Raw genomic sequence first — 27,151 nt, forward strand, 5'->3', positions numbered from 1 at the left:
AAAAACGGACCGCCAAGACCGCGTGGCTTGGCTCCCCGCCATTCGAGGAACTGCAAGCCCCTGACAACCAACGCCTCTCAACCTAGCACATCGGCCCGCGGGCAGATCGAGCGCCGTCCCCTGGCAGTTGCATTGGTTCTGGATCGTCGACTGTTTGTCTGGAAGTGATGAACCCCTCACTGTCTAATCGGCGGGTAACGTTGGGACAACTTGGGCGACCTGGGATTCTCGTCCCGGCAGAACTTTGTGGTTCCCATTGCAACCCTCCGCTCATCAAATGGGCGGGGTGCTTGCACAAAGAACCCGGAAAGAAACGAAACACCTAAAAAGTCCCAGGGTGCAGCTTACCCGCAGAGGACGCTGTCCCCGCGAACCAGGAAACCACCGATTGGCCGCTATGGGTTGCCTAGGCCTCTCGGGCCTAGTAACTAACTAGGATGCAGATGAGAGGCGTTGGAAGCAGCTGATCGTTGCGAGGCGGGCGCCGCCTCCTTTAAAACAAAGATGGGCACCCTCCAAACCAACAGCGCCGTCCTCCAGCTGTGCCTTTGCCCTTCCAATAGTATTGTGCCCTATTGTCCGCCATTGTCCCTCGTTTGATGTGTTGACCACCAACGACCGCTTTCCCTTCAACCGTGCCTATTTGTTTCTTTACTACTATTCATTGCCGTCTCATTGCCATTGTTTTGGTTAGCAAACACACTGTTGGACTCCCTTGAATATCTTCTCGCCAAGTCCAGCGTTGTCTTGAGAGTCCCGAGACTCAAGTCCTCTTCACCCGCTGATACTACAACCCGTTACCCTTCGTTTCTCTGCTCGCTGGCGGCACCTAGACGCATTTCCTCTTCTGAAGCTCCTTGATAGGAACACAGACCAGCATGAAGTTCACCAAGTCTCTCAAGCCCCTGGCGGTGGGGTCTGCCACCATCTCTGCCATAGCTCCCACGCAGTTGAACATTAGTGATACAGGTAAGAGATAGTGCCCCCACTGTGCACCTATATAGCCTTGCTTACCAATGACCACAGCTTCGATCAAGGGCGTAGCCAAGACCATCGCCGCTGACGCCATGTCGTACTACCCGGGCAACGCCGAGAAGTTCGCAGATCTCCCTGCGCCACACTACTGGTGGCAGGCCGGTGCCTTGATGGGCACCATGCTGGACTACTCGCACTACACGGGTGACACGAGCTACGACAAGGCCATCGCCACGGCGCTGTTGGCGCAGGTGGGACCCGAGTTCGACTACATGCTGCCGTCCAAGTATGGCCAAGAAGGAAACGACGACCAGGCCTTCTGGGGATTTGCCGTCATGGCGGCTGCCGAGAGGAACTTCCCGCACCCGGATGAGAAGGTCCCACCCTATCTGCAGCTGGGCTCGAACCTGTGGAACTCGCTAGCTTCGCGGTGGAACACGACCGCGTGCGGCGGCGGTCTCCTGTGGCAGATCTTCGCCTCGAACCCGAACGGGCTGGACTACAAGAACACGATCAGCAACGGCGGCTTCTTCCAGATCTCGGCACGGCTGGCGCGCGCCACCGGCAACAACACGTACCTGGAGTGGGCCGAGAAGGTGTGGGACTGGACCGAGGGCGTCGGCCTGATCGACAGCGACTTCAACGTGCACGACGGCGCCAGCTCCAGCAAGGAGTGCAAGGACATCAACCCGGTCACCTTCTCGTACAGCGCGGCCGTGTACATCTACGGCGCGGCCGTCATGGCCGACGTCACGGGCGACCAGAAGTGGGTGCAGCGCACCGAGAAGCTGCTGCAGGCCTCGCGCTCCTTCTTCTCGCCCTTCGACAACGCCACCAACATCATGTACGAGCACGCGTGCGAGCAGGTCTTCACCTGCAACACCGACATGCGCAGCTTCAAGGGCTACTTCTCGCGCTTCGTGTACGCCGCGAGCCTGTTCGTGCCCTCCATCCAGCCGACCATCGACGAGCTGTGGCACACCTCGGCGCAGGCGGCCGCCAAGGCCTGCTCCGGGGGCGAGACGGGCACCAAGTGTGGCCAGAAGTGGTACGTGGGCGGCTTCGACGGCATCACGGGCCTCGGCGAGGAGATGTGTGCTCTCGAGACCATCCAGGGCCTGCTCGTGGGCGAGTCGAAGCCGCCGCTGAAGGGAGGCGAGATCAAGGTCGTTCGTACGTTTGCCTCCGCGCCGGCTAAGCGCGGGCGCTATGATGTCCGTCTATTGTAGTAGACATGACGGCGGGCTTGAAGGTCTTTTTCGCTTGGGATGATTCCCGTACTCCTTATGTTACGTTCTTCTGTATATAGCTTTTTCTTTTGGGCATTCCCGGTCCGGTACCTAGGTGCGGACCGTGGCTTCTTTTTGGCATAGCATGCATAGGCGGTTAAATAGACGGACATGCACAACCGTGGCGTCAGATGCAAAGCTGTGTGATATCTAAGGTAGGTAAGGCAGGCAATGACAAGCAAGCAAGCACGTTTCTATCGGTCTAAGGAATGATCCTTAAGCAACCACCCCGCTCGCCGCCGCCTCCTTTTCGTCCTCATCCGCGGCCGGCGCCGTGCCGCGGACTTCGGCCAACGTCCGCTCCAGCGATGCCAAGAACCGCGTCACCTCGTCCTCCGTGCCGACCGTGATCCTCAAGCATCCCAGACAGCCGTGTTCCTTGCCCCGGAAGCGGACCACCACGCCCTTAAACTCGGCCAGTCTCTCGTACACCGCCAGCGCCGTGACATTATCCGGCTTGCCATCCTTATCCAGCATCTCGTACAGCAGGAAATTGCTATACGTCCCGCCCCTCAGCCGTCCCACCCCTTCAATTTTGGGCATCTCCCTGATCATCCTCTCCCTCTGCGCAACCAACTTCCCCCTGTTCTCCCTCATCTTCTCCAAACCCTCCCCGGAAAGCGCATACTCGGCAACCGCCGCCGTCAGGCTCGAGACGTTGTACGGCGCCTTCAGGCTGTTCAGCAGGCGCGCGATCGGCGCCGACGCGAAGGCCGCGCCCAGCCGTATCCCCGCCAGGCCGAACGCCTTGCTCAGCGTCTGCAGCACCACCAGGTTCGGCCACTCGACCACCCACTCGGCCAGGCTCGCCTCGGGCGCCGCAAAGTCCACGTACGCCTCGTCCACCACCACCACCCCGTTCCACGTCGGGTGCTCCAGCACGGCCCGCACGTCCTCCTTCCTGAGCAGCGACCCCGTCGGGTTGCCCGGCGAGCAGAGGTACACCATCTTGATGGTCCGACTCTTCTCCGGATCGGACAGCGCGGCCGTCACGGCGGGGACGTCGACGTCGAATCCGGGGCCGGGCAGCAGCGGGACCTTGACCAGCCCCACGTCGTTGACCTGCGCCGAGACCGAGTACATGCCGTAGGTGGGCGGGCAGACCAGGATCTTGTCGCGGCCCGGCACGCAGAAGCAGCGGAGGAGCGCGTCGATGGCCTCGTCGGAGCCGACGCCCACGAACAAGTTGGCCGGCGTGAGCGTCTTGGCCGTGTGGGCGTGCGTGGTCCGCAGGTCGCACAGCAGCTGCTTGAGCGTGGCCTGGTGAGGGTCCGGGTACCGGTGCAGCGTCGTCAGATCCAGGGACGGGCCTGATGAGGGGCGGTTGGTAACGCTGGAGTCATTGTTGTTGTTGTTGCTGTTGTTGGGGCGGGAGATGGCAGGGCCGTAGGCGTTTTCGTTGGCGTCGAGCAGGATGTTGGTGCCGTCGTCTTTGTAGTCGCTGGTGTGGTGAAGAGGGGAGTTAGTTTTGTTTTTCTGTGGTGAGGGGGTGAGTTGTAGGAGTGAGTGAATGAGTGAGTCGCTTACTCGCGCGCACAGCGATAAGGCTCAAGCGCCAGAATGTTCGGCCGGGCGCATGTTTCGAGGTTGAAGGGCGACATGGCGGGCAAATCTTGACTGAGAGTTTGGTCCTGGACTGTGCAGTGTGTTTACACCACACCTTTTATGAAGACAACGTGGGGTCTGTGTTGTGTTGAAGAGTCACAAAAGGGCCTGAGTCATTGATTGAGCTGAACTTCTCCCATATGCACTGAAAATGCTTGAACCCGCGCCGACTCCGGAGGGCGGGTCCTCAGTCCCGCGGGCAAGCATTTAGAGATCTTTCACAGCTTCAACCTAGCCATATAAATCTTCAATGAGCTTAAATGCAATTCGGAAGTTGATCCAAAATATAGCCCATCTTACATGTCCGTTCTTGGTATGATGAAGGATTCCGTTTGTTCATGTCCAATGTGCACCCTAACCCTGACGCCGATCGATGGCTGGGCGATCTGCTGAGATCTGCTCCGCTCACCCATGATCTTAGATCCCGGCTCCATCATTTTGGCGGCCAAGCCTTTCTGGAAATCCAACCGAAGCGGGCGGTGGTGGCTTGTGGCTAACAATAAAAGGCCGTCCGCTGCCAGCCTCAAGCCCAAGCCCGAGTGAGCGCAAGTGTTCTAAGCTGTTGCGCTGAAAAACGATTGGCCATTCCTCGAGCGGCATCGCTTGTCCTTCGGGAGCTTTCCGGCAGACCCGATAGATCCTGGCTTCGATCTGGAAGCATCGCGGAAGAAGACGATCGCTGACCCGGAGACGAGCTGGCCAAGCCGGGCACAATGTCACGACATGCTGCAGGCAAAGCCACGATGTAACAGCGCCAACCACGGCCCAGGACGGATTCTTGTCCTAGCCGTGTTCCCCTCTCCTCCCCCCGCAGGTGTCCACGCAAGTTGGCGTGATACGGAGTGCGGATGGTATCTCGGATAGTGTAGACACTACGATCGCCGCGGGCATGGCTCGCTAACCCGCCTGTCCGATCGCCTTCGCAGTGGGTTCCCGGGCGCGGGGACGCAATATAGCCGGCCGCCCCGGTTCCCGGTTGAATGGGACGATAGATTTCCCAGCAATGAGTAGCAGCATCGCTGCGCATACAATACATAAAGCTCTCGACGGTGCTCCCCGGTGTACCGCCGGTGCCTGGCTGCTCACCGCCGTGTTCATCCGCCCAAGCAAACAGAGTCACCTTCATGATGCTTGTTTCGTTCATCCTCGCTGGCGCATCGGCTGCCCTGGCCACGTCGAACAATGGTGGTTTCCAGACCTTGGTCACGTTCGGCGACAGCTACACCGACAATGGTCGTCTGGGGTACTATATCAACAACGGCGGAAAGGCCCCTCCTCCGGGAGTGTATCATCCTGTTACCAACACCACCGCCAGCGGTGGGCTGTCCTGGGCTCAGTACGCTGCCCAGGATGCCGGCGCCAACCTCATGGACTACGCTGTTAGCGGTGCTGTGTGCTCTAACGAGGTTTCACCGCGGTGGCTCGACATCATCAACAAACCGTTCCCCGCCGTCCTTGAGGACGAGCTGCCCTCCTTCCAGGCCGATGTGGCATACAAGTCACTCTATCCCCACCGCACAGCCGCCAATACCGTCTACGCTGTCTGGATCGGAACGAACGATCTGGGCTTCAAGGCCTTCCTGTCAGACTCGCAGACACCTGGTAAAACCATCAGCGATTTTGTGAGCTGCGTCTTCTCCGTGTTTGACCACATTTACAAGACCGGAGGTCGGCGCTTCGTCCTGCTCAACACGGCGCCGCTCGAGCTGGCTCCCTTATATGCCGAACCCGACAACGGAGGAACCGGCGACAGCCAATTCTGGACCGACAAGACGCAGTACAACATCACCGAGTACGGCCAGAAGATGAAGCAGTACGCGAGCAGCGTCAACACCATGTACGAGTACGGCGTGCCCGTGCAGGTGGCCCTCAAGAACCGCTGGCCCAAGGCGACCTTCGACATCTTCGATGTCCACAGCCTGCTTCTGGACATCTTCGACGAGCCGGCGAAGTACCTGGATGCGCCGCGCAATACCTCCGGCTACTACCACCACTGTCCGCCGGCCGGCAGCCCCTGTGTCAACCAGCCAGGCTCGCTGGATGGGTATCTGTGGTACGATGAGCTGCATCCGTCCAACAAGACAAGTATGCCTGCCCTTCCTCGTTTCTCGCGCCGTGGGAACATAATTCTGACTTGTAGCTCAGGCTCCGTCATTGCCAAGAACTTTCTCGACGTTGTCGCTGGTAAATCGAAGTACGGGACTCGGTATTAATGATCAGAACGGTACGCGGTGCTTCATCCGCTTCGTAGGGCCAGAACACTGGAAGACAGCAGCCGCAAAATGCAGTTTATGCATTTCGAGCAATGTGTTGATGAGAAAGCAATGAGGCGGCCAGATCTTCGGTGATCATGGTGTGTTGTAGCTGAGGGCTGCCAAGCTTGAACGGCAGGTAATCGCGCATTTTCGTGGTAGGAAGGGGCGATCCACTCAAGCCCGCTTCCAAGTTTCCAACCCCCGCTGTCTGCAATTTCCATCTTGTCTGTCGTGGCATTTTCGCGACGCGCAAACCCTTCTCCGAGAACGCCGCTTGCCGACCGACAGAACGGCAGCAGATCCAAGACAGTACAGAAACCCCATACCTTACTAGGTTCATTCCAGGCCTTATTACCCTACTTTATTTCTTCGAGCCCATTAGACATTCCCCGGTCTGCGCTTCCCCCGCGTCTCCCCCCCCCCCCCCCCCCCCCCCCAACCAAGCCTTGGGTCACCACACCATCGGGCATCCCGGCATTTGTGCTGTTCCACTGCTACTCGCGGCCGGCGACACACAACCGGCATCCCGTGGGTCTACATAGTTACGGTGTGGACGATCCATAGGCTATCTCCCGTGCATTTCTGCCTTGCAAGGCAAGCCGTTACCTAACCCTCCACGGCCCCTGCTGGCTCCCGGGATTGGAGGGAGATCGGCGGAGTTGCTCGGCACGGAGAACAAGCAGCACCACGCCTTGTTGGTAAACGTGCGAATTCCACCGCCCTGCTCGTGTACATTCTTGCAGTCGCTATCGTTCGAACTGCTTCAGGTTGGACGGCCTTTTCGGCACCTGCGATAAGAAGTCGTCATAATAACCCTGGTTGGACACTGTCAGGTGGACTAGGACCCAGGTTCCTGTCTTGTTGGCATTCCTCGTTCACGACGACACCCCTCGGGAGCCCCCGCCAATCCCCGGATTGATGGCCATACCCCTTCCCCACACCGGCAGCCGCAATTCCTGATCTGGTCCACGACCGCGTCGTTGTCATCCGTCACGCTCTCCCAGACCCCTGGCGCTCCCGCCCGCTTCTTGGCTTGGGCAGCCTTAAGCCTAACCATCAGTGGTCATGTATTCAGCTCCTTATGGTTACGCAAATGCCGCCGGCGGCCAGATATTCAACGGTGCCCCACCCCACGGCGCTCACCTGCAACCTGGTCCGTCCCCGAACCAGCAGCAGCAGATGATGTATAACACCCAGCAGTTCCCCCTGGCGGGCCAGCCCGGTGCCTTTCCCGCCGGGCCTAACCCAGCCATGATGGGAGGTGCTGGCTCTGCAGGGATGATGCAGAATGCCGGCATGCCGCACATGGCTGCCAATGGTCAGAGTAAGCGGCCGCCTTCTCTATCTTCTGTCTGACGTGTGCTCCCCTCTCAAGGACGTGAGACGGCCGCTCTTCGTTTCATTCTGTCTTACTTGACAGGACCTCCCCGCGCACCATTACCCCCGGTGTCCTCGGGAGACGGCAACTGCCGCAACCACCCTCGAGTGTCATAGTCTTCTCGATCTCCTTGCGTTCCGGAAGAATCACATGCTCTGATAATGGAGGCTGACACATGCGTCTCGATAGTGGCATTTCAGACCCCCTTTACAACCTCGCCGTATGTGGGCAGTATTCCTTCCTCTGCGGCTCCTCAACCGCAGTTGCCGGCGAATTTCATGATGGCGGGCCAGATGCCATCCTATCAGATGAGCGCGGGCCTGCCTAATCAGCAGCCCATGATGCAACGGATGATGCAACAGAATGCCGGTGCCATGCCTGTCTCAACACCTCAGCGGCAATTCAATGCGCCTCAGGGCACCCCAACCAGCTCCATGCCTCCGCACCAACAGCATATACTCTCAACGCCACAGCCTCAGGGCACTCCTCAGAGTCAAACGCCCACAACGGCCCAACCTCCGCCGACCTCAGTCTCCGCGGCAACACCACAAACGCCAACGTTCCCTACCGAGAATGGGCAACAGCAGAGTGGGACTGCCAGTGTCTCAGTCCCTCAAAGTCCCGCAAGCGAGGCCCGAGACAGAGAGAGATTCGCCGTCCTCTTGGAGATCAACCAAGAGCTGCTGTACGAGTCAATAGTACTTGTCAATAGCCGCAATGAGCTCAAGAAAGAGCAAGCGGCCGCCGAGTCCGAAGGGAAAAAGACAGACGTGGATTACGCCGAGGAGGAGAGAGTGGCGAACTTGGACTATAACCAGTGAGCTTTTACCCCCCCCTCCTTCGATGGTCCAGAGCGGCCTCTCACATACGATAATAGATGCATGAGGCGGCTACAGGCCAACCTTTCGTACATGTATGCCGTGGCCGAGCGCAAGGTAAAACCGGCACCGGCGTCTCCTGGCTACCTGACCGCGCCGCCTTTTAACCTACAGCTTAAAATACGGCTACCACCAAACAACCCCGACGACCCCATTGACCAGCCCGCGGATCCGATGGCCGACCGCGTGGAGCGAGACCAAGTCATCAAAAATCTGTACAAGAAGCTTCAGGCACTGTACCCGGGGATAGACCCGAGGAAGGAGCCTGTTGCCCAACCGGCCGGTGCGCGGCCCGGGGCAAACCCCAGTGCGGGGGGAATGAAACCTCCGGGACAGAACGGCCAGGCCTCGAACCCCGCGGGAGGAGGACAGGGCTCGAATCATAACAGTCCTGCTCCCACGCCAGGCGCGGCGCAGCAGGGCCAGGGCACGCCGCAGATGATGAATGCCGTCGCGCCTGGCTTACAGCAGCAGCAGACGCATGCTGCTGGGCTATGACGAGGTCTGACTGGGCTTGATCCATCATACCGATGAGGAAAGGGAGAGCGTGCGTCGCGATGAAGTAGAATATATGGCTGAGCGAGAGCCTCGCCGAGGGTGCAGCTGCGCCATCGGTAGACTGTGCGATGGGCATCCAAAGAACGAGGTTGGGTTCAGCGGTTATAGAAGGTGGGAGGACAATTTTACGGAACTAGGGAGGGCCATGGCGTCTTTCTTTTCTGGTTTCTGATATATTTTACTCCACGATGGGGAGGCCGGAAATTCTCGATTGTTTGAAGGCGTTGGCGTCCGGGTGGTGAGAGAGTACTATAAATTGGAGATGTTGGTGTTGATGTGGAAGTGTGAGAGGTGTGTGAAGCTTGTGGGTGTGAAGCGGCTCGGTTGGTGAGACGGCGTGCATGGTGTTACTGGGCGCACTGGCTGTATTGTGATCGCTCTGGCTTCGGCAGGATGACATAGTATTCATTTCCGTCGATTCACGCGAGTGCCATGCAATCGATATCTACATACGACGTGCTAGTAGCGGAGTACGGGAGGCCAAATGCTAGGCCGGGCAATCAAGGCTTGGCCTGGTCTCAATTGTTGCCCTCACGTCAGTCGATGCTCTGATTGATGTTCGTCCTGTCCGTGTCGCGGCCGACACATACGTTTGCCACATAAAACCGTGTTCAAAGCGGTGAGAATGCGGCCTGTAACATTTGAAAGGAGTACTACCAACTACAGTAGCACAGAGTAGCTTACTCTGGGCGGCCAGTAGAAGGCATAGGAGACAGTGGATTTCGCACTATCGCGGTGGTTGGTGGTGGTTCTCTTCCGAGTTAACGAATCCGATGTGGGGAATGCAGGCCCGGAATTTCCATTGGTCCCACCTTATGCCGTGATGTCGAATTAATCACGGCTGCCGTGCAGAGCAATGCATGATTCGACAGCTCTAGGTAGGTAGCTAAGTCACGGCGGCTTCAACTAGCCTTGCACAGTCTGTTCGAGACGGGTACGCAGGGAGATCATTCAATTGGTTTGTAATCGGCCTGAAAACCGCTGCTTTTACGCTCAATGGCCTCATAACCTTGAAGTCTCTTGCCGTGCAGTTTGGCGGTGGCCGGCAGCCCCGCATTTGCCTGTCCTATTCTCGAACGGTAGCATGGTTCCTGCAGGGGTTTATTGCATGGATGTCCAGGGGCGCGCGCTAAATCTTGTCGTTTATGCCTCCCATTCCCACCGCTAGATGCTCTTGCATGTTTACTTCTCGCTGCTCAGGAATATACGAGCAGCACGTATTTGCGTTGGCTTTCCCAGGCCTCTGTTAGGGTACCGAGGGTCGCCTTCAGCTGTACCGTTTCAGTGTCGTCGGACCCTGAGTGAAACCAGAGAGCGCCGACCCAAACATTTGAATGCCAAGACCCACATAATTCGGCGTTGATCTCGGCCGGCTCTCCACACCTTCCCGGCTGCAAGCCATCCCTGTCTCATTCTTTTGAGAGCTGGCGTCCCGCGCCTTTTGGAAAGTCAGAGGGCTCTCGGAGGAGCGTGCCCGCGAGGAACAAGTGAAGGAACACAAACTATTCGACCCCACCAAGTCTTGGGCAACGGTCGATGACCTCGACGGCTCGAAACGACAGCATTGCCAGCTCGGTTCTGGACCAATCCACTCGATATTCCCCCAGCACGCTCAAACTTTAGCACCGCGCTCAACTGATATCTGGACGCTTGGGACCTGCAGGGTTCGGGCCTGAAATTGGAATGGAGCCTGACCGGGATGGAGGAGAGCTCCTACGAGGACCGGCATCCGTCGACTCGACGCCGTCCTCGAGCAATGGCGCGCCAGGCAGGGCCAATTCGCCGCCAATCGTGACGGAGACAAGCAGTAAGCCAGCCGAGCACGATTCCCTCATTACCGTTCGTCTGTCGGAGCCACCGTCGCTTCACCTGAACACGACCGTGCCCCCGAGTACGATTCTCGCAAGAACGAGCCCGATGCCTGGCTGCTGCACGCCGACGACCGCGATGGACGCAACGATAGAGGATGACGAGGATGATGACAGCAGCGGTTCGGAGATCTTTGAGCCCGAGACGTCGGCGTCGAAACGCAGACCTAATCTCCTCCAAGAGTTGGGCCAGGCAGGGGCGGATAGCACCGACGACGACCGAGACGGCGGGAAGAGCCGCGATTCAGGCGATAGCGCGGGATGGGAGAGGATTGACTGGGAGGGGCTACAGGAGAAAGAGGACCAGGAGTCGAAGGCACATGGCTCCGTGAAGGTGTGTTCTGACCACTTCCGATTTTCATCTGTACTTCGTTCCGCTGTGACTGACCCCTCCCAACAGTCTACAGCTTCCCTACTGGCCAAACTACAACACCAAAATGACACGATTGCGGCAAACCCAAAGAACGTCAAGGTCAAGGCGGTCGAAAAGCGACGATCTCGGGAGAACAAGCCTAGACCGCCATCCATGGCGCAGCTTCGCAAGATGGTCAACGGGCCGACTCCTCCCTCTCTGCGGTACTCGACGTTACCGCCGCCGCCTATGACCGAGCTCGAGTTCTACCTGGCGCTGGTCAAGGACCCGAAGCAGACGGCTGCTCGGTTGCCAACTCTGCTGTCAAACAAGGTCAGGAAGGGTATTCCACCGCCGCTTCGAGGTGTGGTTTGGCAGAGCATGGCGGGCGCCCGGGACAGCGCCCTGGAAGAGGTGTTTGAGCGACTAACCGGTGAATCCAGCCCCTATGAAGGCGTCATCAGCAAGGACCTCGGGCGCAGCTTTCCCGGCGTTGAGATGTTCAGGGACCCCGACGGCGACGGCCAGCGTATGCTCGGCCGGGTCCTCAAATGCTTCAGTCTCTACGACACCAAGATCGGCTATTGCCAAGGATTGGCGTTTCTTGTTGGGCCGCTGCTGATGCATATGCCGGACAAACAAGCCTTTTGCGTCCTGGTCAGGTACGTTGGATCCTCAATATGACGAAGAAATGCACTAATAATAAGCTAAATATGTGCACCGATCTAGACTGATGGAAAACTACGATCTGCGCCAATGTTTCGTTCCCGACTTGTCGGGGCTGCACATCCGAATCTACCAATTTCGCGAACTGCTACGACAGCATCTGCCCACTTTGTCGGCCCATCTGGACGACTTGCAGGTCGAACCGGCGTATGTTTCACAATGGTTCCTGTCGTTCTTCGCCGTAACGTGCCCCCTGCCAATGCTGTTTCGCATCTACGATGTGATCTTCGCAGAGGGCGCATCGGAGACCATTATGCGGGTGGCGCTGTCGCTCATGCGCAAGAACCAGACCCGCATCTTGGCCTGCACCGAACTGGAAGATGTAATGCATCTGCTGCTGTCGAGGGGTCTCTGGGACTGCTACAATCACAATGCCGACGAGTTTGTCCAGGACTTTGTCGCCTTATCCGACATTGTTACCAAGGACCGAATGGTAGCGCTCGAACAGGGGTACAGGGAAGCGAAGATTAACCCCAGCGCCAATCAGCGTGGGACTGAAGCGGGCACAGCATCGGCGGATGTCACCACCGCCGCCTCCCGGTTCCTGGGTCGCATCTGGGCTTCCTCGTCCACCCCCAGATTTGCCACGTTCGCGGCAGCAGCGTCGGCATCGGGATCCGCGTCTGTCACCAGTACTCTCAATCCAGGGAACGGCGCTGCATCGCGCCCACTTAGCATGCTTCGGCGCAGCACGTCGAAGCAGAGCCTCTCCTCAATGGAGGCCGTCTCCTCAACGACATCATCCGCCGCCAGTGTTCTCAGCTCCATATCGACCGAGGCGACTACCATCTCGCGCGACAGTTCTGCGGACGATCCCTCTAGAGAAGCTGTGACGACGCCGCCGTCAAAACCGACATCTACAGCCTTTGCGGGGAGCGTCAATACCTCAAAAGACGGCAGCAAGTACCTGCACAGTCAGATTGAGGATCTGCTCACTGCGCTCAGCGAGCTGCAGCGAAACCACGCCTTATTAGCCAATCAATTACAGAGGGAGAAAGAGGAGCGCGAAGAGGACCGACAGGCCATCCGCTCGCTGTTGGACGGGCTGCGCAAAAAGGCAGGCGGTGGAAGTGAGGGAATATTACTGGGCGGCGCGGAGGACGCAACAGCATCGCAAGATGTCGGCGGCGCCACCAACCCGACGGCAGAACAGCTTTCTGACCTGCTCGATATTGTCGAAGCGCGGCTCAGCGAGTCGGCGTCCCCGTCGGCATCCTCGATCCCGGAGACGAAGTCACAATTGCGAGATGAAGTCGCTCGTGCGAGAGAACAACTACTGCAAGAGAGGGCGAAATCAAAGGAATACAATAGAAGGATACAGGAGATGGAACAGGAAATGGCCACCATGAGAGAACAGTTAAAGGAAAGCCATGCACATGTCCGAAATGTGCACCAAGAGAAGCAACGCCTAGAGAGACATATGCAGGGGATGCGGATGAGGGCGTCGGACACACAAGCAGGTGCAGAGAAGAGCGAATGGTTCCCGAAGGCCACAGGCGCCGGCCCCGCTGCCGCGACGGGACTCCGCGAGCTCAAACTGGCCCGCAGCAGATCGACACCGTCGCAAGCCTCAGCGTACACCAACAACAAACGCGCGTCCTCACTGTCGGTAGCAACGACCATGAGTGCTCAGCCACCTGCTCCAGCGGCCCAAAACAGCGAGAATGATGCAATCGTGGTTGAGTTGATACAGGCCAAGACGGCGGAAGCAGTCGCCAGGCAGGAACTGGAGGAAGCGAAGCAGAAGCTCGAGCAGCTACGCAAGGCGTTTGGGCTCGCGCCAGGGGAGATGCCTCCTGCGATGGCGCACGGCAACACCGCTGGCTCGACATCGGCGGCATCGGGGGCCATGGGCATGTTCGGTCGTCTGACGGGATCTGAGGCGTCGCCCGCGAGAGCCGCGACTGCTCCGCCGGCTAACAACACGTCGAGCGGCGGCTTCTGGGGCTGGAGGCGGTGATGACTTTCTTCTGTGCTATCTTTACCCGGTGCTACACTGCCGTACATTTGGCGCATTGGGATACATTGTGTAATCACGTGGGGAAGAGAGAGATGGGGATGGATGACTCGTCGCAGGCCGGCTGTGTCGGTGAGCATCATGATACCAAATAGTTATTTGATTCTTTTGCATGTCGGAGAGGGAGTTACAGGCATTGCCTACACGATATACAGGCTCAACTGGACAGGACATGAGGCTAGCTGAACTTTGCTTCTAGAAAGAGCCTCGACAAGGGCAGGGCTGGAATAATATTGAGCTACCTGACTGTGCTACGGTAGCAAGAAGTCTTTGACCTCCATACCCATGTTTTGGGTTCGTGATGAACGTCATCGGGCCTTTCTGATGTCGCGTGCTACAAAACATCCAACCCACCAGCTTTTTGGAGTCTTCCAAGTTGGAGTCGGTGGACTGATGCGTTAGCGCGGAATCACATGCATTATATGACGCCCCTCCTCCACCGGAAATGACCTCAGCCCTTCCAAGGGGGCAAGCTAGGGTCGGCATTGCGACTGCAGCTGCCATTTCCACTACGCTAAGTCAATCTGGGCCTCCGGTTGCTACGACGTCAAATTGGCGATAACGTTTTGATGAGTCCCGAACAATTGATGAAGGAATTGAAAAGACTATCTGCAACACAGAGACGGACAGTAAACGATGTGTTAGTCCGAACTTTACGACGCAATGCAACTGGGCTGGGAGTTCCCAAGACCCGACAGGTTGGCTGTGCTGCCCTGTTACGGTGGTGGGCATGATGAGATCATTCGGGTCGCAGTGATGCCGCAAGCTGCTTCTGGATCGCGTGCGAGCTTTGCTTGCCAGGGGGACCCACTTTCCCAGGAAGCTGCTTCCAGAGTCCGTCATGGACTGCCTGTGAGCTTCTGATAAGGACCACTCGAACAAATAATCCATCCACCCCCTTGCTGTCTCAAAATCATCCTGCCTATCCCACTTCTTGAAGCACAAAATCTCTGATTCAATCTTCCCTCTCCTGCAACAAAACCTCCAGCTCTCCTCGCACAAAGAAGCATTGCCAGCGTGAAGTGTCCGCATTGTTCGGTTCCCGCTAGCTACCTGTCTCGACCATTGCCCGTTTTCCTCTGCCCCTCCCTTCGACGTCACGAGTTTCCGAACCTTTCCATCATCCAACACTGAAACAGAGACTGCTCACGCGCCCATCGCACGATAGCAATCAAAATGGCCGACAACGTACCGCCTAGCGTACCTACCAATAACTCCAATGCCAATCCTACCGTGGATGCTCTCAAAGCCAGTGAGGTTCGTGCTTCTCTGTGTTTTCTTCTGGTGTTCTGTTTTCTTTGACGTGGACAGTCAGCTAACCTTTGCAACGTTTCACAGTCCACTTACCCAACACCGATCCTTCCGCAATCGAGCCAACTGACGATACCTCTCTAGATGCCGCATCTGCCTACAACAGTGTCACCAACGGTATGTCCTCCTAAGCCGAACTTGTTTCGATCTTGTGTGGAGATACTGACTCGTTGTTTCCCAGGCCCTGTAGCTCAGAACGTCATGGACCAGTCCGCTAAGACCAAGGACGAGCTTTCCAACCTCGCCGCTTCCCGCCAGCCTCCTAGCTACACAGCTGCCACCGGCCAGCAGCTGACACACTACCATTCGTTCTTTTCGGAGCTTCTGTCCTGGCGCAACCCTCGTATGTCACAAACCAGGTCTTTGGCCATGTTGTCAACCCAGTGCTGACGTTGACACTATTTTTGCAGGAGCTTCGGGCATTGCCTATGCCTCCCTCGTGGCCCTCATCTTCACGTTTAGGTACCTGGATGTTCTGCGCTGGGGGCTCAAGCTCACTTGGATGGCTCTTGGCATTACCGTCGCCGCTGAGGTCGCTGGAAAGGTTGTCCTGAACAATGGCTTCGCGACACAGCTGCGCCCCCGCAAGTACTACACGATCCCGCGCGAGACACTTGATGCCGCGATTGGAGATGTCCATGAGCTCATCAACTTCTTCGTCATCGAGGCCCAGCGCGTGCTGTTCGCCGAGAACGTCTACGTTTCCGCTGCTGTAAGTGGTCCCCACAATTGTCTCCGCTCTAGCTCCGGAGCTTCTGGAGCTATTGCGTCAGAGCCGGAAGCTAACCCAATGCTAGGCTGCTCTTTCTGCCTTCATCTCATACTTCCTCATCAAGATCGTCCCCTACTGGGGCCTGGCTGTGATCGGCACTACATTGCTCTTCTTTGCGCCACTCATCTACAACAGCAACAAGGAGCTCATCGACGCGCAGCTCCAGCACGCCGGTGAGATCGTCAGCGCCCAAACGGCCCAGCTCCGCTCGGCCGCCCAGAAGAGCACCGAGCAGGCCACCCAGGTCACCAAGCAGTACATGGGCGACTACACCGCCAAGGCCCAGTCCCTGATCAAGAAGGGCGCCCACCAGACTCAGGACTATACCGCTAAGGCCCAGTCAGTTGGCCAGGACTACACCGCCAAGGCCCAGTCTCTGACTCAGGACTACGCTGCCAAGGCCCAGTCGCTGATGGGAAAGGGCGCCCAGAAGACTGAGCAGACTGCCCAGCAAGCGAAGGAGACTCTCAAGCCTACTGACTTCCCTGCCGCTCCCAAGGACGATATTAAGACCTCTGTACCTGAGTCCAAGAACGAGCCGGAGCCTGCCATCAAGCATCCCGGCGGCCCTTCCTTCCCGATCGCCGCCTAAACAGGAGATATTGCTTGCTGACGATTGTATTTTATGAGTGCTGGGTCAGCACACTACAATACGCCCAACAGCAGCATAAGGAGAGTGGTTTCCTCAAAAAGGATGGCGATGAAAGAGAGCCGAAGTAAAACCAGACTGGTAACCGGGCCGAAGAGTGATTAGGGGTCTGCGGTGTTCTCATAGTTCCTCTGGTCGATGCACGGGTATGGAAATTCCAGGCTTGTTGGCAGGATGGATGCACACATGCATGAATCAATGAATGGGCGGAGTATTGTATGGCAATAAAGTTTTTAGTTTTCTTCTGCTCTCTTTCCTTTCCTAACCTCAACGTTTGACTCGGATATTATAAGGGTATGTGATGAGTTCTGAAGTTTGTCAGTCTTGCGGGATACGACAGGTTGGAGACTGTGTTCTACCTAGGCGTTCTGTTCTATTATGCTCGGTGAATTCAATATTCATAGCATGCAGTAACGTTACGTCTGTGCTGGAGTGTGAGTTTGTGGAAGTCTTCTTTCAACATCCATGATATCTGATATCCCCTCCATGGCACCTTGAAGGCACAAGTCGTCAATGCCTAGGGGCACAGTCTTGTGGGACCATGATAACCGTCAACAGGAAGGCGGGATATTAACTATCCACGTCAGGTTCAGAACAGCCTTTTATTACCCAATTGCTCTCCGAGGCTGGCTTCTAGGAGTCGATGGCTTCGGTTTAGCATGGACAAGGAAATTATCAATAAGCTGTACAATACATCGAAAACGATCAACCCAACCTATAGTTCCAGCAGCCTGTAAGGCAAGCCAAAACTGAAAGAAGCTTACTACTCGGAAACGGCAAACAATGGATCGATCCAACATGCGGGCAGGTTCTACTCGAAATCAAGCGGGCTGGTTCCATTAGCAGCCGAATCCCTTCTTTGATTCTGTACTGTCTCTTACTAGGATGTCAGTCTGGTTGTGTGCTGTCTCTCTCTTATTATGAGGTTGTCAGACCGGTTGACATCGACTCGAATGCTATACAGCAGCCCCCCTTCCAGTCTGGTCTGAGCGTGGAGAGCAGCACACACAAAACACACACACACATACATATCTTAGGCACAAGGCAGGCAGGGAAATCACTAGGACCACAATAACGTCGGCAAGCAAAGAGTCAAAGAGTCAAAGAGTCAAAGAGTATGTATGATATATTCCTATATGAGCGACCGTCCTCAAGCTTGGGAGCTAAGCTTTGCAAGGGACCGAAAAGGAAGAAGATGAATATACACCACAACAAGAACAAAGATCATCTCTCTCATAATGTTGTAACTAAAGTTCAGTTGACAAAAAAAGGAAAAAAAGAAACCCACCAGCAACCAACCAACCGGCCCGCCCACTACCAAAGTCGCCCCCGTCCCCCCAGACCAGACCTTAACTCCTGTCCTGTCCTGTCCTGTCTTAACAACCGACCACCAATCACCCCAGGAAGGGAAAAAAAAATGGAGTGTCATAGTTCATCACGATAGCTGAGTAAAGTAATGCATCGCCCCTAGTTCCAGTGGTCTACTCGCTATCCTCATCCATATCAAATGCGTCACTATCATCCTTCCTGCCACCCTTGCGTCCACCACCATGCCCACCACCACCACCAGAGTCAGCGCTGACAAACGAGTCCGAATCCTCGTCATCGTCAATGATGATGGGCTTCGCCTTGGCAGCAGCCGCACGCCCCGGCCTAGCTTTGGGCTTAGCCGCCGGCACGACCGGGCTAGGCGGCTCCCCCCGGAGGTCGTCTTCATCGTCGTCGCTGAGGACCTTCCTTGCCTTGGCCTTCTTGGCGGCGTACGCTTTGGCGGCGGGCGAGAGGTGCACGGTCTTGGGCTTGGACGCTGTCGCCGTAGCCGTAGCCTTCTTGGCCTTGGCGGCCGGAGCAGCGTCGTCCGCCCTGGGCTTGTTCTTGGATCCGGCCGGGCGGCCGCGCTTCTTGGTCGCCGCGGGAACCACGCTCAGAGGCGCCTTGGCTTTGGAGGCAGCCGTGGGCTTGGCGGCGGGCTTGGTTACGGCGGGCAGGTCATCGTCCGACAGGAAGTCATCCAGGTCGTTTGCCTTTGTGGTGGAGGTCTTGCGCGGGGACGACATGGCGAGGGCCTCGTAGTTGGTGTCGTCGTGGTCGTCGACGTCGGGGCTGGGCTTGGACGGCTTAGATTTCATCTTGTGGACGGATACGTCGCCTGCTTCAGGCCGGGACATGGCAAACAGACTAAGCCGCTGCCCGTTGCTGCTCGAGGCGGCTGGGGCCCCTATGCCCTTGACCAGGGCGCCAACGTCGCCGAGCATCTTGTCATCGTCCTCGTCGCTGTCGGAGCCGAACTCGCTGTCCACATATGACGCCTTCTTAGCCTTGGCTGTACGCCTCGCTGGCTTCTCTGCGACCTCCTCACTCTGGGAGCCGCAGTCATCGTCCTCATCCGCGTACGAGGGCTTAGCCTTTGCGGCACGCCTTGCAGGCTTCTCAACGACTTCCTCCTCACTCTCAGAGCCGAACTCGTCGTCCAGGTACGTCGGCTTCGACTTTGCTGGTCCGCGCCTAGCCGGCTTCTCAACGACCTCGTCAGATTCAGACTCGGACACAGGCTCGAGCTCGGGTTCAGGCTCATCCTTAACGGTGGGTTTGTCGATATCCATAAAGTCCCCGTCCGAGTCATCGCTCAAGACATATTTGGACTTCGTGGCGGCCGCCCGCTTGCTACGCCCCACAGTGACATCCATGGAGGAAGCAGGGGGCTCCGACGCCTCCTTCTTCACCACCGCCTTTTTGCCCAGGAGCGCAAAGTCATCATCCGAAAGATCATTCTTTGCGGGCTTGGCGGTGGCAGCTGCCTGGAACTTCTCGGTGAACCTCTGATGGGTCTTGGTCTCGACCTTCTCAACCTTCGGAGCCTTGGCCTTGGTCTTCTTCTCAGGCTGGTAGTCGTCATCGTCACGCGGGCGACGGCCCCTGCCAGCGCCGATCTTCTGCGACGTGCGGCGGCCCATCCTGCGGATGCCGGCCATGATTTCCTCCTCCTGCTTCAACTGGGTATGCCACTCCTCAACGAAATCGTCAAGGTCCTTGACCCACAGGTCCTTCTCGTTCAACGCCTCGAGCTCATCGTACTCGGCCTTTTTGGCGGCAATCTGGTTCTTGAGCTTCTCTAGACGCTCGTTCGTAAGCGACCAGATGGGCATCTGTCATCGACATTAGCAGGTCACGAACATAGAAAAACCGCCGCGGAAGAGCATACCGAGAGAAGATAATCGTAGTCGCGAGCGCCGGCGTCGGCTTCCTCCTCCTCGACATCGTCCTTGCCAAGCTCTTCGTCGGTAGACTTGACCTTCTTGTTGTCCTTGGGGGGGAAGGCCTCGTACTTGCGGTCGCGGAGTTCCTGGACGAGCACAGCCTTCTTCTTCTTACTGACCACGAGCTTGTTCTCGATGATCTCGGAGATGAAGCGGAACTGGTTCTGGAGCTTCCGATAGTCGGCGTGGTAGACCTCCAGCCAATAGTTCTGCATCTGTCAGCAAAGACCTGAAAGTCCGGAAAGGGTGGTACAGAAACAGACCTTCCGCTCAGTGTACATCTTCAGACGGTAGTGGTAGTACTCCTCCATGATCTCCTCGGGGCTCTCGTACTTCTGGATCTGGCCACGTGTATTGAAGGCGACCAGGTTGGTGGTAGCGATGGTCTTGGTGAGCTTGAACTTCTCCAGCAAGCCCTCGTCCAGTGCCGCCTTCAGGTGCTTGTCCTCCATCTCGATGATGAAATGGACGGTCTGATGGTCGTTGAACTCCCTGTAGTCTTTGATGAACGACGGGGTCTTCTCCGCGCGGATGATGTCCTCGAGCTTGGACTTGAAGTCGTCGGTCCACATCCGGATGGGCAGCTCAGTGACGTGGATCTCGTTCGGGTTCTGCTCGTCCTGCTTGATGATGCCGTTGAACTTGAACCTCTGATTACCCTCCGGCTCGACGACACCCTTCCAGCCCCGGAACCAGGGGGTCATGGGCTTGAAGGGCTTCTCCTCTGGGTCTGCTGGATCGAGCCTGCCCATACGCCGCTTCAGGTTCTCGACGATTTCGATCGGGTGATAATTCGGGATAGAAGTGCTCCAGCCCGTGCCGATACCGTCAGCACCATTGACCAGGACCATGGGGATGACCGGGACGTAGACCTTGGGCTCGATCATGTTGCCGTCATCGAACTGGTACTCGAGATTGGGCTCGTCAAGCTTGGAAAAGACGCGCCGGGCAAAGGGCGACAGCCGCGTGTGGATGTAACGGGCGCTGGCAGCGTCCGAGCCTCCCGAGAGACGCGAACCGAAGTTACCGCTAGGTTCGAGGCAGTTGACGTTGTTGGAGCCGACGTAAGTCTGGGCCAGACCGACGATCGTCTGCTGCAGGGATTGTTCACCGTGGTGGTACGCCGCGACTTCGGAGACATAACCGGCAAATTCAGCAACCTTCTGATCGTTGACCAGGTTGCGCTTGAAGGCACCGTAGATGACCTTCCGCTGACCCGGCTTAAAGCCGTCAATCATGGACGGGATGGACCGCATGTTATCCGCCATGCTAAACAAGATGAGCTCCTTGTGGACGAAGTCGGTGTATGTCTTCCTGGCCGCAGTCTGGTCGAGATAGGTTCCGGGAATGAAGTTGCCCAGCCACTCCTTACGAGCGTCCGCCTTCTTCTTGGAGAAGGCTAGTTCGAACAGCTGATGCTCCTCAGGCTTCAGGATGTCAAACTTCTTCAGATGCCGGTCCAGGTCCTTGAAGTAGATCTGGGCGTCCTCGTTGGAGGAACTACCCAGACCCTTCAGGTACTTGTATTTCCATCTCCGCAGTTCATTCTTGTGCCGTTCTTTCCACTCCTCATACTGAGGCAGGTTGAAGAACATCTTGAGGTTCTGGGGCTTCTTCGGGTTGTTGCCCTGCCAGACCTTGACGACCGGCGTGATGAACTCCTGGAAGAAGTCTTCGATGCGCAGCAGCGAGGGGAACTGCACTTCGAGGAAGTTGATGAGCAAGCCCTTGATGTGGCTCCCGTCAAGATCCTGATCGGCCATGATCATCAGGTGGCCGTAGCGAAGGCCCTTGGTGTCCTTGTAGTCCTGTTTATGCTTGAGACCGAGGAACTTCTTGATGTTCTCGATTTCCTTGTTCTTCATGATCTGATCGATCGAGGCATCGCGGACATTGAGCATCTTACCACGGAGCGGGAAGACACCAATACGATCCGGGTCCAAGACGGCACGACCGGCAACAGCCAGACCTCTGGCTGAATCACCTTCGGTCAAGATGAGGGTGCACTCATGGCCGCGCTTGGTGCCGGCCCAGTTGGCATCAATCAGCTTGTCGTTGCTGATGCGGGAGCGCTTGTTGCCGTCGCTCTTGGCCATCATCTTGTCGGCCTTCCTGTCGGCAAACTCCATGATGTTCGCGATGGCCTCCGAAGCCTTCACCTTCTTGAGGAACTGGTCGCTGAGGACGCACTTGCTGCCGAAGGCGCTCACCTTGGTGGTGAGCTGCTCTTTCGTCTGCGAGTTGAACGCCGGATTGTCGATCAGGCAGTTGATGAAGATGAAGATGTGGTTGCGGAAGTGCGACGGCTTCAGTGAGTGGCCCTTCTTCTTCTTGTTCAGCTCCTTGCCGAGCGCCTCGCAAATCTGGTCGGCAATGTAGTTTACGTGGGTGCCGCCGGACGTCGTGGCGATGTTGTTGACGAACGAAACATGCTGGAACGAGCCGTCCGACACCGTGAAGCCGATCTGCCATAGACGGCCGTTGTGCCTCTGCTGGTCGAACTCGACCTTCGCGACGGGCTTTTCGCCATCAACAGCGGCGTCGCCCCGTTCGTTGGCAATTGCCTTTGCATACATCTCGCAGTACGTCTTGAAGTTGACCTTGAGGTGCTCGCCGTTCAGCCAGACCTTGACACCGGACACAGTGCCGGCCATGTCGTAAACGCGGCGGTAGATCAGAGCCTCCAGGTCGTCATCCATCCCGTTCTCCATGCCGAACCGCTTGTAGTCGGGTAAGAAGGAAACCTTGACGAAATCGGAGGACTTGTTGGACGTGATCTTGGCCTTCTCCATGTTGCCCATGTTGTCGGTCCAGGTCTGCTTGTATCGCTTGCCGTTGTTGGAATCTTGCAGCTCGATGGTGAAGCGCCGACTGAAGATGTTGGTGAGCTTCGCACCGTAGCCGTTACGACCACCGACCGTCTTCTTCTCGTTGTCGTCGTAGTTGGAACCCGTCAAGAGGTGGCCAAAGATAAGCTCGGGAATGTAGCATTTCTCCTTCTCGTGCATCTCGATGGGGATGCCCTTGCCGTTGTTCTCGACCGAGATCTCGCCAGACTCACGGTCGACGGTGACCTTGAGATACGTCATGGACGAGTCTCTCTGGCTATTGTCTGCGGCGTTGACGAGGATCTCGTCGAATATCTTGTACAGGCCGGGGACAAAGGAGATGGTGCGGTTCTCCATGAGCTTCTCGGCCTTGTTGTAGACCCACATCTTCTGATCCATGCGCTCGACGGAGCCAATGTAGGTATCTGGACGCTTGATGATGTGCTCGAGCTGGGTGAGCTTCTGGTACGTCTCTGTGGCCGTCTTGTTGGATTTGGGCTTGGCGACTGGCGCGTCGTCGTCCTCGTCCATGGCCATGCTGTCGTTGGGGATCTCGTGCAGAGGCTTGCCGCTGGACTTCTTCACTGCAGGTGCCACCTTCGTCTTCTTCTTGGGCGGTGTGTTGGAGAGCATGCCGTCATCTGCGTCACTCTCTGGCTTGGGCCTCTTTTTCGGCGCGGCCTTGCTAGCGCCCGTGAGCTTCGTCTGGACCATCTTGGCGGATTTTGCAGACAGCATCATTTTTGATGCTGCCTTAGCTTTCGGTTTCTGTGGGAGAGGTCAGTTTCGGGAAAGGCAAGAGAAGAATAATTGTGCACATTCGCAGAGAATTGTGACGGGTGGGTGAGGGCAACCGCGCAACATACGTACCACTTCTGGCGAGTAGGCGTCAGACTCGTCCTGGAAGTCATCAAAAACCGAGTCGACGTCGGAATCCATGGCGACGGCGGCGTGGGAACAATGTTCCACAATAACAAACGGCGCCCGAATTCAGGAGTTTGGATCAATGGCCGGCAGGCGGGCAACAACAAAAGAGCCGGGCGCATGCAGAAAGAAAATCGGACAGAGATTTTTCGTCGCCAACGAACGAGACAAAGAAAAAGCGCCAGGGGCTAGCCTCGGCGACTCAGCGTAAACAATCTGGAAGGGGAAGCAACAGGTGCGATCTGGGAGACGAAAGAGCGCGGGGCAATCGGCCAGATTGCGTGGTGAGTGCCGAAAAAGGGGGGGAGGGGAGGAACTGCCGGGTTGTTGTCGCGGCAAGGCGTGTCCAATGTAAACAGAAGAGTGTTGTGTGCGGATTTCCGAAACAGGTTCGGGCCTCAACGGTCGCGCTCGAAAACCAAGACGCGCCATGACTCGCGGTTTCATGCCTTAGGCCTGAGGCAGCAATACACTAACAATTTAATTAACCCGCTCCTTCGCACGACATGCCATGTGCCCCACTTTTCTCGACAACAACAAACGGCGAGAGGCAGCCAGAAAGTGAGATGACACTTACCCGGTACCCGGGCCCTGTGCCTTGATAAATTTTACTGTGCTCACCTTGAAATCAACCTGGCTTGACCGTTTATTAGAGACAAGTGGCCTGTCTCTGTGCGCCGTGAGTAACAATCGGACTGTTTGTCTCGCCGCTTTTGCGTTGCGGATCCCAGAGCTACCTCATCCGTACTGTATGTAGGCTGTTGCCGGTAGGCGAGTTGGTTGCAATTCACATGAGTTACCTGTCAAGCGACTGACTGCGGTGCCGAGGACAAGAATCAAAAGGGGCATTTGGTTTGGCTGTTTCTCTCGAGTTTCCTCGGGGGGAGCAGCAGAATGCAACAGAACGCTTGGAATGCGGATCGAGTCCTTCGGCAAGTCGTGGCAGTGAGTCTGTGATTGTGGTTGCTGGTACGATACAGGAAAAAGTCAAGTTGTACGGAGGCCATCACACACACACACACACACACACACACACACACACACACACACACACACCCGTCTGCTGGCGGCCGGTCTCGCTGCTTTCCTTCCTGGCGCATCATAGGTTGAAATCACTTCACTCCTCGTCAGGCCTTGTTGGTCTCTTTCCTTCCGTCGGGCCGGGCCCTGAAAAAGTCCGTCCCAGGTTGCCTTGTTGAATGACATGACCTCGAGAAAATCTGAATGGGCCATCGCACCGCAGCTTTGCTTGCTTGCTTTCCCTTCCCGGTCCGGCGGCTGTAAACGCCCGTCTTCTCCAACGACACATGTCTCAAAGCAGCTCCAATCGGTAATCTGCGAGCCGGCCCGCTGGGGGGGACATTTACGACTACTTTGTCGCCGTTGTCGGTCTTTGAATGTGGAGCCGCCTCGTTGCTGCTGCAAGACGACGACGCCGTGTGCGCTACTCCACGCAATCTGCCGTGCTACTCTAGTCGTGCCCCCCCGGAGAGCACGCGCTGGGGAAATTTCCCGATGCCCTCATCCGCGACAAAGTCTGTACTTGTCGCACTGCTTGGAAGGGGGTGGGAGGGAGGCGAAGAAAAAGGCAGTAGAGGTCTATTCGACCTGCTCTCGGCCACGCTTGAGTCTTGACTACCTACTAGTAGGTAGTAGTGTTCAGCTGGGATGGTGGACAGTGGTATCCTGATGGCTTGGTCCCTTCTTTTGCAGGTCTCGACTGGCAAGCTGAGCCATATATTGACGTGCCACTAGATCGTCCAACTCTTCCCTTGGGACTCTCTCACTTTCTCACTTAGATGGGTTTCCAGCCACAACAGCGTTTCGACGCTAGGATCGGGCACCAAATCTTGCCCGACTCCCCCCTGAGGATCCTGGTGCGCGAATCGCGGGACAGGGATATAGTATGATGGAAAACGCTTGCCAGCAGGGACATGGGCAGAGTTGACTTACTGAGTTATGGAAGTACAGGTAAATGGAATGGATGGTCGGTAACCGCTCGCGGTCAAGAAAGGTCGCTTGCGGTTGCCAGTCCAAGTGTTCGAACGGTAATGCTCGGGGATACCGGGCTGGCGAGAGGTCCTTTTGCCCCCGGACCGGCTGGCGATGCGCGCCGGAGCCAGGTGTACAGCTGTTGAAACCGCCGAGACTGGTTCGGGCCTAGTCTGTCTCCCGCGGTGGCTCGATCTGGCGTTTCTCTGGGCTCTGTGTTGCCGTTTTGGGGGGCAGTGCGGCGCCCGTGCTAGGCGTTGGTGCCGACCGGGTTTGCCGCGGAGAGTTGGCGGGTGGCTGCAGCACTCATCACGGTTACGGCGACAGGGAACGACAGGCTTGGGCGTGGCCCTACACACTAAGGGAGGGGGGGGGGGGGGGGTGACGAATCGAGGGACTGGTGTTGGCCTGGCACACAACGGCTCGCTGTGAGTACCTACTATGTACTATGTATTGCACATACGGTATCAGCAGAGCACTGTATGTATGTATGTACATACATGCGCACTCTCTGGCCGCGGGCAGCGCAGCAGCCCTGCAGCGACAAGCGGTCAAGTGATGTTCTCGGGCGCCATCTCCGGCCTCATCTGTCGCCAGCCAGAACGCCACATTTTCTTTCAACCTCACGCGCACCATCTCTCGATTCCGGATCCAACATCCAGCATATCCGTTTGGGACCTGCCGGGTTCTCGTCGACCTCTGACGCTGCTAGTACTACTAGTAGTCATCGCATCGGCACCGCCCCTCGCTCAGGGAACAAAGAGAGCGATGATGGGCCAGGGTAAACATGTTTCAGAAGCCATGCCTCTATCCCTCTCGGATAGTTTTCTTGTGCTGCCGTTGCGCAAGGTGCAAGCTCGTGGCGACAAGCAAGGCTCGGTGCAGTGTGTTAGATGCCTTCTGCCGCACCGCCTTGCCGCGAGCTTCGGCGCGGAGGGGTACCCGGGCGGGCTTCTCGAAGGGCTCTGGATGTTTTATTTTTTTCAGAGCTCAGGGCGAGCAGCAGCAACCGTCGGTCGAGCGGAGGACTCGCCCATCTGCCCATTTCTAGACGCTGGCGTGTGCATCCGAGCGCTCTCGACGCTGTCAACCCTCGCGCAGCAGGGAGACAGGCAGGCAGACAGACAGACAGACAGTATTCGCGCAGAGAAGGCGTGACACCAATACAAAACCAACGCCTGGGTCTGTAAGTACTAGGCGAGATACACTCATTGCCATTCTGATCTGATGACTTGGGACCGGGAGACGCCAGCCCTCAGCGGTGTGAAGCAGCCACGTGTGTCGAGTCAAGCCGTCATCTCCGGCTCTGGGATGTCAACATGGGACAAGAAGTTTCGCCCTTCGTTCCACCCTCCTCTCACCGGAAGGGCCTCAAACCAGGTAACAAGCGGGCGCCTCCTGCAGCTGTCCGACAGCACCACGGTCTGTCAATTGATGCCAAACAGCCCGGATCCCTGCCTGGCCGTTCACACGCTGGGGTTGGGTATTTGCCGTGTCAAACTCAAATTTGCTGTCTT

General features: G+C 57.0%; 7 protein-coding genes across 7 annotated transcripts; 5 read left to right on the forward strand and 2 right to left on the reverse strand.

Moving 5' to 3' along the window:
* The first annotated feature begins 576 nt into the window (after positions 1–576).
* Positions 577–2,342, forward strand: B0T15DRAFT_181002 (glycoside hydrolase family 76 protein). Its single transcript, XM_062862309.1, has 2 exons — positions 577–969; positions 1,027–2,342. The coding sequence occupies exons 1-2, from the start codon at positions 879–881 to the stop codon at positions 2,202–2,204; spliced, it is 1,269 nt and encodes a 422-aa protein (XP_062723297.1). The 5' UTR covers positions 577–878; the 3' UTR covers positions 2,205–2,342.
* A 47-nt stretch (positions 2,343–2,389) lies between these two features.
* Positions 2,390–4,162, reverse strand: B0T15DRAFT_414747 (pyridoxal phosphate-dependent transferase). The gene is made up of 2 exons (XM_062865450.1): positions 3,792–4,162; positions 2,390–3,705 (listed from the first exon to the last, which is right to left on the reverse strand). Exons 1-2 carry the CDS (start codon positions 3,863–3,865, stop codon positions 2,481–2,483), a joined length of 1,299 nt encoding a protein of 432 aa, XP_062723298.1. The 5' UTR covers positions 3,866–4,162; the 3' UTR covers positions 2,390–2,480.
* A 518-nt stretch (positions 4,163–4,680) lies between these two features.
* On the forward strand, positions 4,681–6,146 carry B0T15DRAFT_181126 (carbohydrate esterase family 16 protein). The gene is made up of 3 exons (XM_062862310.1): positions 4,681–5,954; positions 6,015–6,093; positions 6,145–6,146. The coding sequence occupies exons 1-2, from the start codon at positions 4,994–4,996 to the stop codon at positions 6,080–6,082; spliced, it is 1,029 nt and encodes a 342-aa protein (XP_062723299.1). The 5' UTR covers positions 4,681–4,993; the 3' UTR covers positions 6,083–6,093; positions 6,145–6,146.
* Positions 6,147–6,962: 816 nt separating this feature from the next.
* Positions 6,963–8,997, forward strand: B0T15DRAFT_181202 (uncharacterized protein). Its single transcript, XM_062862313.1, has 3 exons — positions 6,963–7,448; positions 7,692–8,319; positions 8,380–8,997. Exons 1-3 carry the CDS (start codon positions 7,190–7,192, stop codon positions 8,876–8,878), a joined length of 1,386 nt encoding a protein of 461 aa, XP_062723300.1. The 5' UTR covers positions 6,963–7,189; the 3' UTR covers positions 8,879–8,997.
* A 1,624-nt stretch (positions 8,998–10,621) lies between these two features.
* Positions 10,622–13,844, forward strand: B0T15DRAFT_510787 (rab-GTPase-TBC domain-containing protein; the record flags this gene model as incomplete). The annotated part of the gene is made up of 3 exons (XM_062867879.1): positions 10,622–11,140; positions 11,207–11,820; positions 11,888–13,844. The coding sequence occupies 3 exons, from the start codon at positions 10,622–10,624 to the stop codon at positions 13,842–13,844; spliced, it is 3,090 nt and encodes a 1,029-aa protein (XP_062723301.1).
* Positions 13,845–14,958: 1,114 nt separating this feature from the next.
* Positions 14,959–17,058, forward strand: B0T15DRAFT_181304 (Reticulon-domain-containing protein). The gene is made up of 5 exons (XM_062862314.1): positions 14,959–15,153; positions 15,240–15,329; positions 15,394–15,555; positions 15,623–15,924; positions 16,010–17,058. The coding sequence occupies exons 1-5, from the start codon at positions 15,078–15,080 to the stop codon at positions 16,574–16,576; spliced, it is 1,197 nt and encodes a 398-aa protein (XP_062723302.1). The 5' UTR covers positions 14,959–15,077; the 3' UTR covers positions 16,577–17,058.
* Positions 17,059–17,741: 683 nt separating this feature from the next.
* On the reverse strand, positions 17,742–24,025 carry B0T15DRAFT_530464 (DNA topoisomerase). Its single transcript, XM_062869172.1, has 4 exons — positions 23,589–24,025; positions 20,154–23,486; positions 19,836–20,099; positions 17,742–19,779 (listed from the first exon to the last, which is right to left on the reverse strand). The coding sequence occupies exons 1-4, from the start codon at positions 23,655–23,657 to the stop codon at positions 18,115–18,117; spliced, it is 5,331 nt and encodes a 1,776-aa protein (XP_062723303.1). The 5' UTR covers positions 23,658–24,025; the 3' UTR covers positions 17,742–18,114.
* Positions 24,026–27,151: the final 3,126 nt, after the last annotated feature.

Source organism: Chaetomium strumarium, assembly GCF_033439665.1.
Source record: "Chaetomium strumarium strain CBS 333.67 chromosome Unknown B0T15scaffold_3, whole genome shotgun sequence".
NCBI lineage: Eukaryota > Fungi > Ascomycota > Sordariomycetes > Sordariales > Chaetomiaceae > Chaetomium > Chaetomium strumarium.

What these genes read in the sequence shown, in the direction of transcription:
- B0T15DRAFT_181304 (XM_062862314.1), top strand. Translation starts at nt 15,078, where the DNA reads ATGGCCGACAACGTACCGCCTAGCGTACCTACCAATAACTCCAATGCC. An exon ending in TCTGTCCTGGCGCAACCCTC is followed by an intron (nt 15,556 to 15,622) that starts GTATGTCACAAA and finishes CTATTTTTGCAG; the next exon opens with GAGCTTCGGGCATTGCCTAT. An exon ending in ACGTCTACGTTTCCGCTGCT is followed by an intron (nt 15,925 to 16,009) that starts GTAAGTGGTCCC and finishes ACCCAATGCTAG; the next exon opens with GCTGCTCTTTCTGCCTTCAT.
- B0T15DRAFT_414747 (XM_062865450.1), bottom strand. Translation starts at nt 3,865, where the DNA reads ATGTCGCCCTTCAACCTCGAAACATGCGCCCGGCCGAACATTCTGGCG. An exon ending in CCTTATCGCTGTGCGCGCGA is followed by an intron (nt 3,706 to 3,791) that starts GTAAGCGACTCA and finishes TCACCACACCAG; the next exon opens with CGACTACAAAGACGACGGCA.
- B0T15DRAFT_181002 (XM_062862309.1), top strand. Translation starts at nt 879, where the DNA reads ATGAAGTTCACCAAGTCTCTCAAGCCCCTGGCGGTGGGGTCTGCCACC. An exon ending in GTTGAACATTAGTGATACAG is followed by an intron (nt 970 to 1,026) that starts GTAAGAGATAGT and finishes CAATGACCACAG; the next exon opens with CTTCGATCAAGGGCGTAGCC.
- B0T15DRAFT_530464 (XM_062869172.1), bottom strand. Translation starts at nt 23,657, where the DNA reads ATGGATTCCGACGTCGACTCGGTTTTTGATGACTTCCAGGACGAGTCT. An exon ending in ACGCCTACTCGCCAGAAGTG is followed by an intron (nt 23,487 to 23,588) that starts GTACGTATGTTG and finishes CCTCTCCCACAG; the next exon opens with AAACCGAAAGCTAAGGCAGC. An exon ending in AGATGTACACTGAGCGGAAG is followed by an intron (nt 20,100 to 20,153) that starts GTCTGTTTCTGT and finishes TGACAGATGCAG; the next exon opens with AACTATTGGCTGGAGGTCTA.
- B0T15DRAFT_181202 (XM_062862313.1), top strand. Translation starts at nt 7,190, where the DNA reads ATGTATTCAGCTCCTTATGGTTACGCAAATGCCGCCGGCGGCCAGATA. An exon ending in CATGGCTGCCAATGGTCAGA is followed by an intron (nt 7,449 to 7,691) that starts GTAAGCGGCCGC and finishes GCGTCTCGATAG; the next exon opens with TGGCATTTCAGACCCCCTTT. An exon ending in GCGAACTTGGACTATAACCA is followed by an intron (nt 8,320 to 8,379) that starts GTGAGCTTTTAC and finishes ATACGATAATAG; the next exon opens with ATGCATGAGGCGGCTACAGG.
- B0T15DRAFT_181126 (XM_062862310.1), top strand. Translation starts at nt 4,994, where the DNA reads ATGATGCTTGTTTCGTTCATCCTCGCTGGCGCATCGGCTGCCCTGGCC. An exon ending in GCATCCGTCCAACAAGACAA is followed by an intron (nt 5,955 to 6,014) that starts GTATGCCTGCCC and finishes CTTGTAGCTCAG; the next exon opens with GCTCCGTCATTGCCAAGAAC.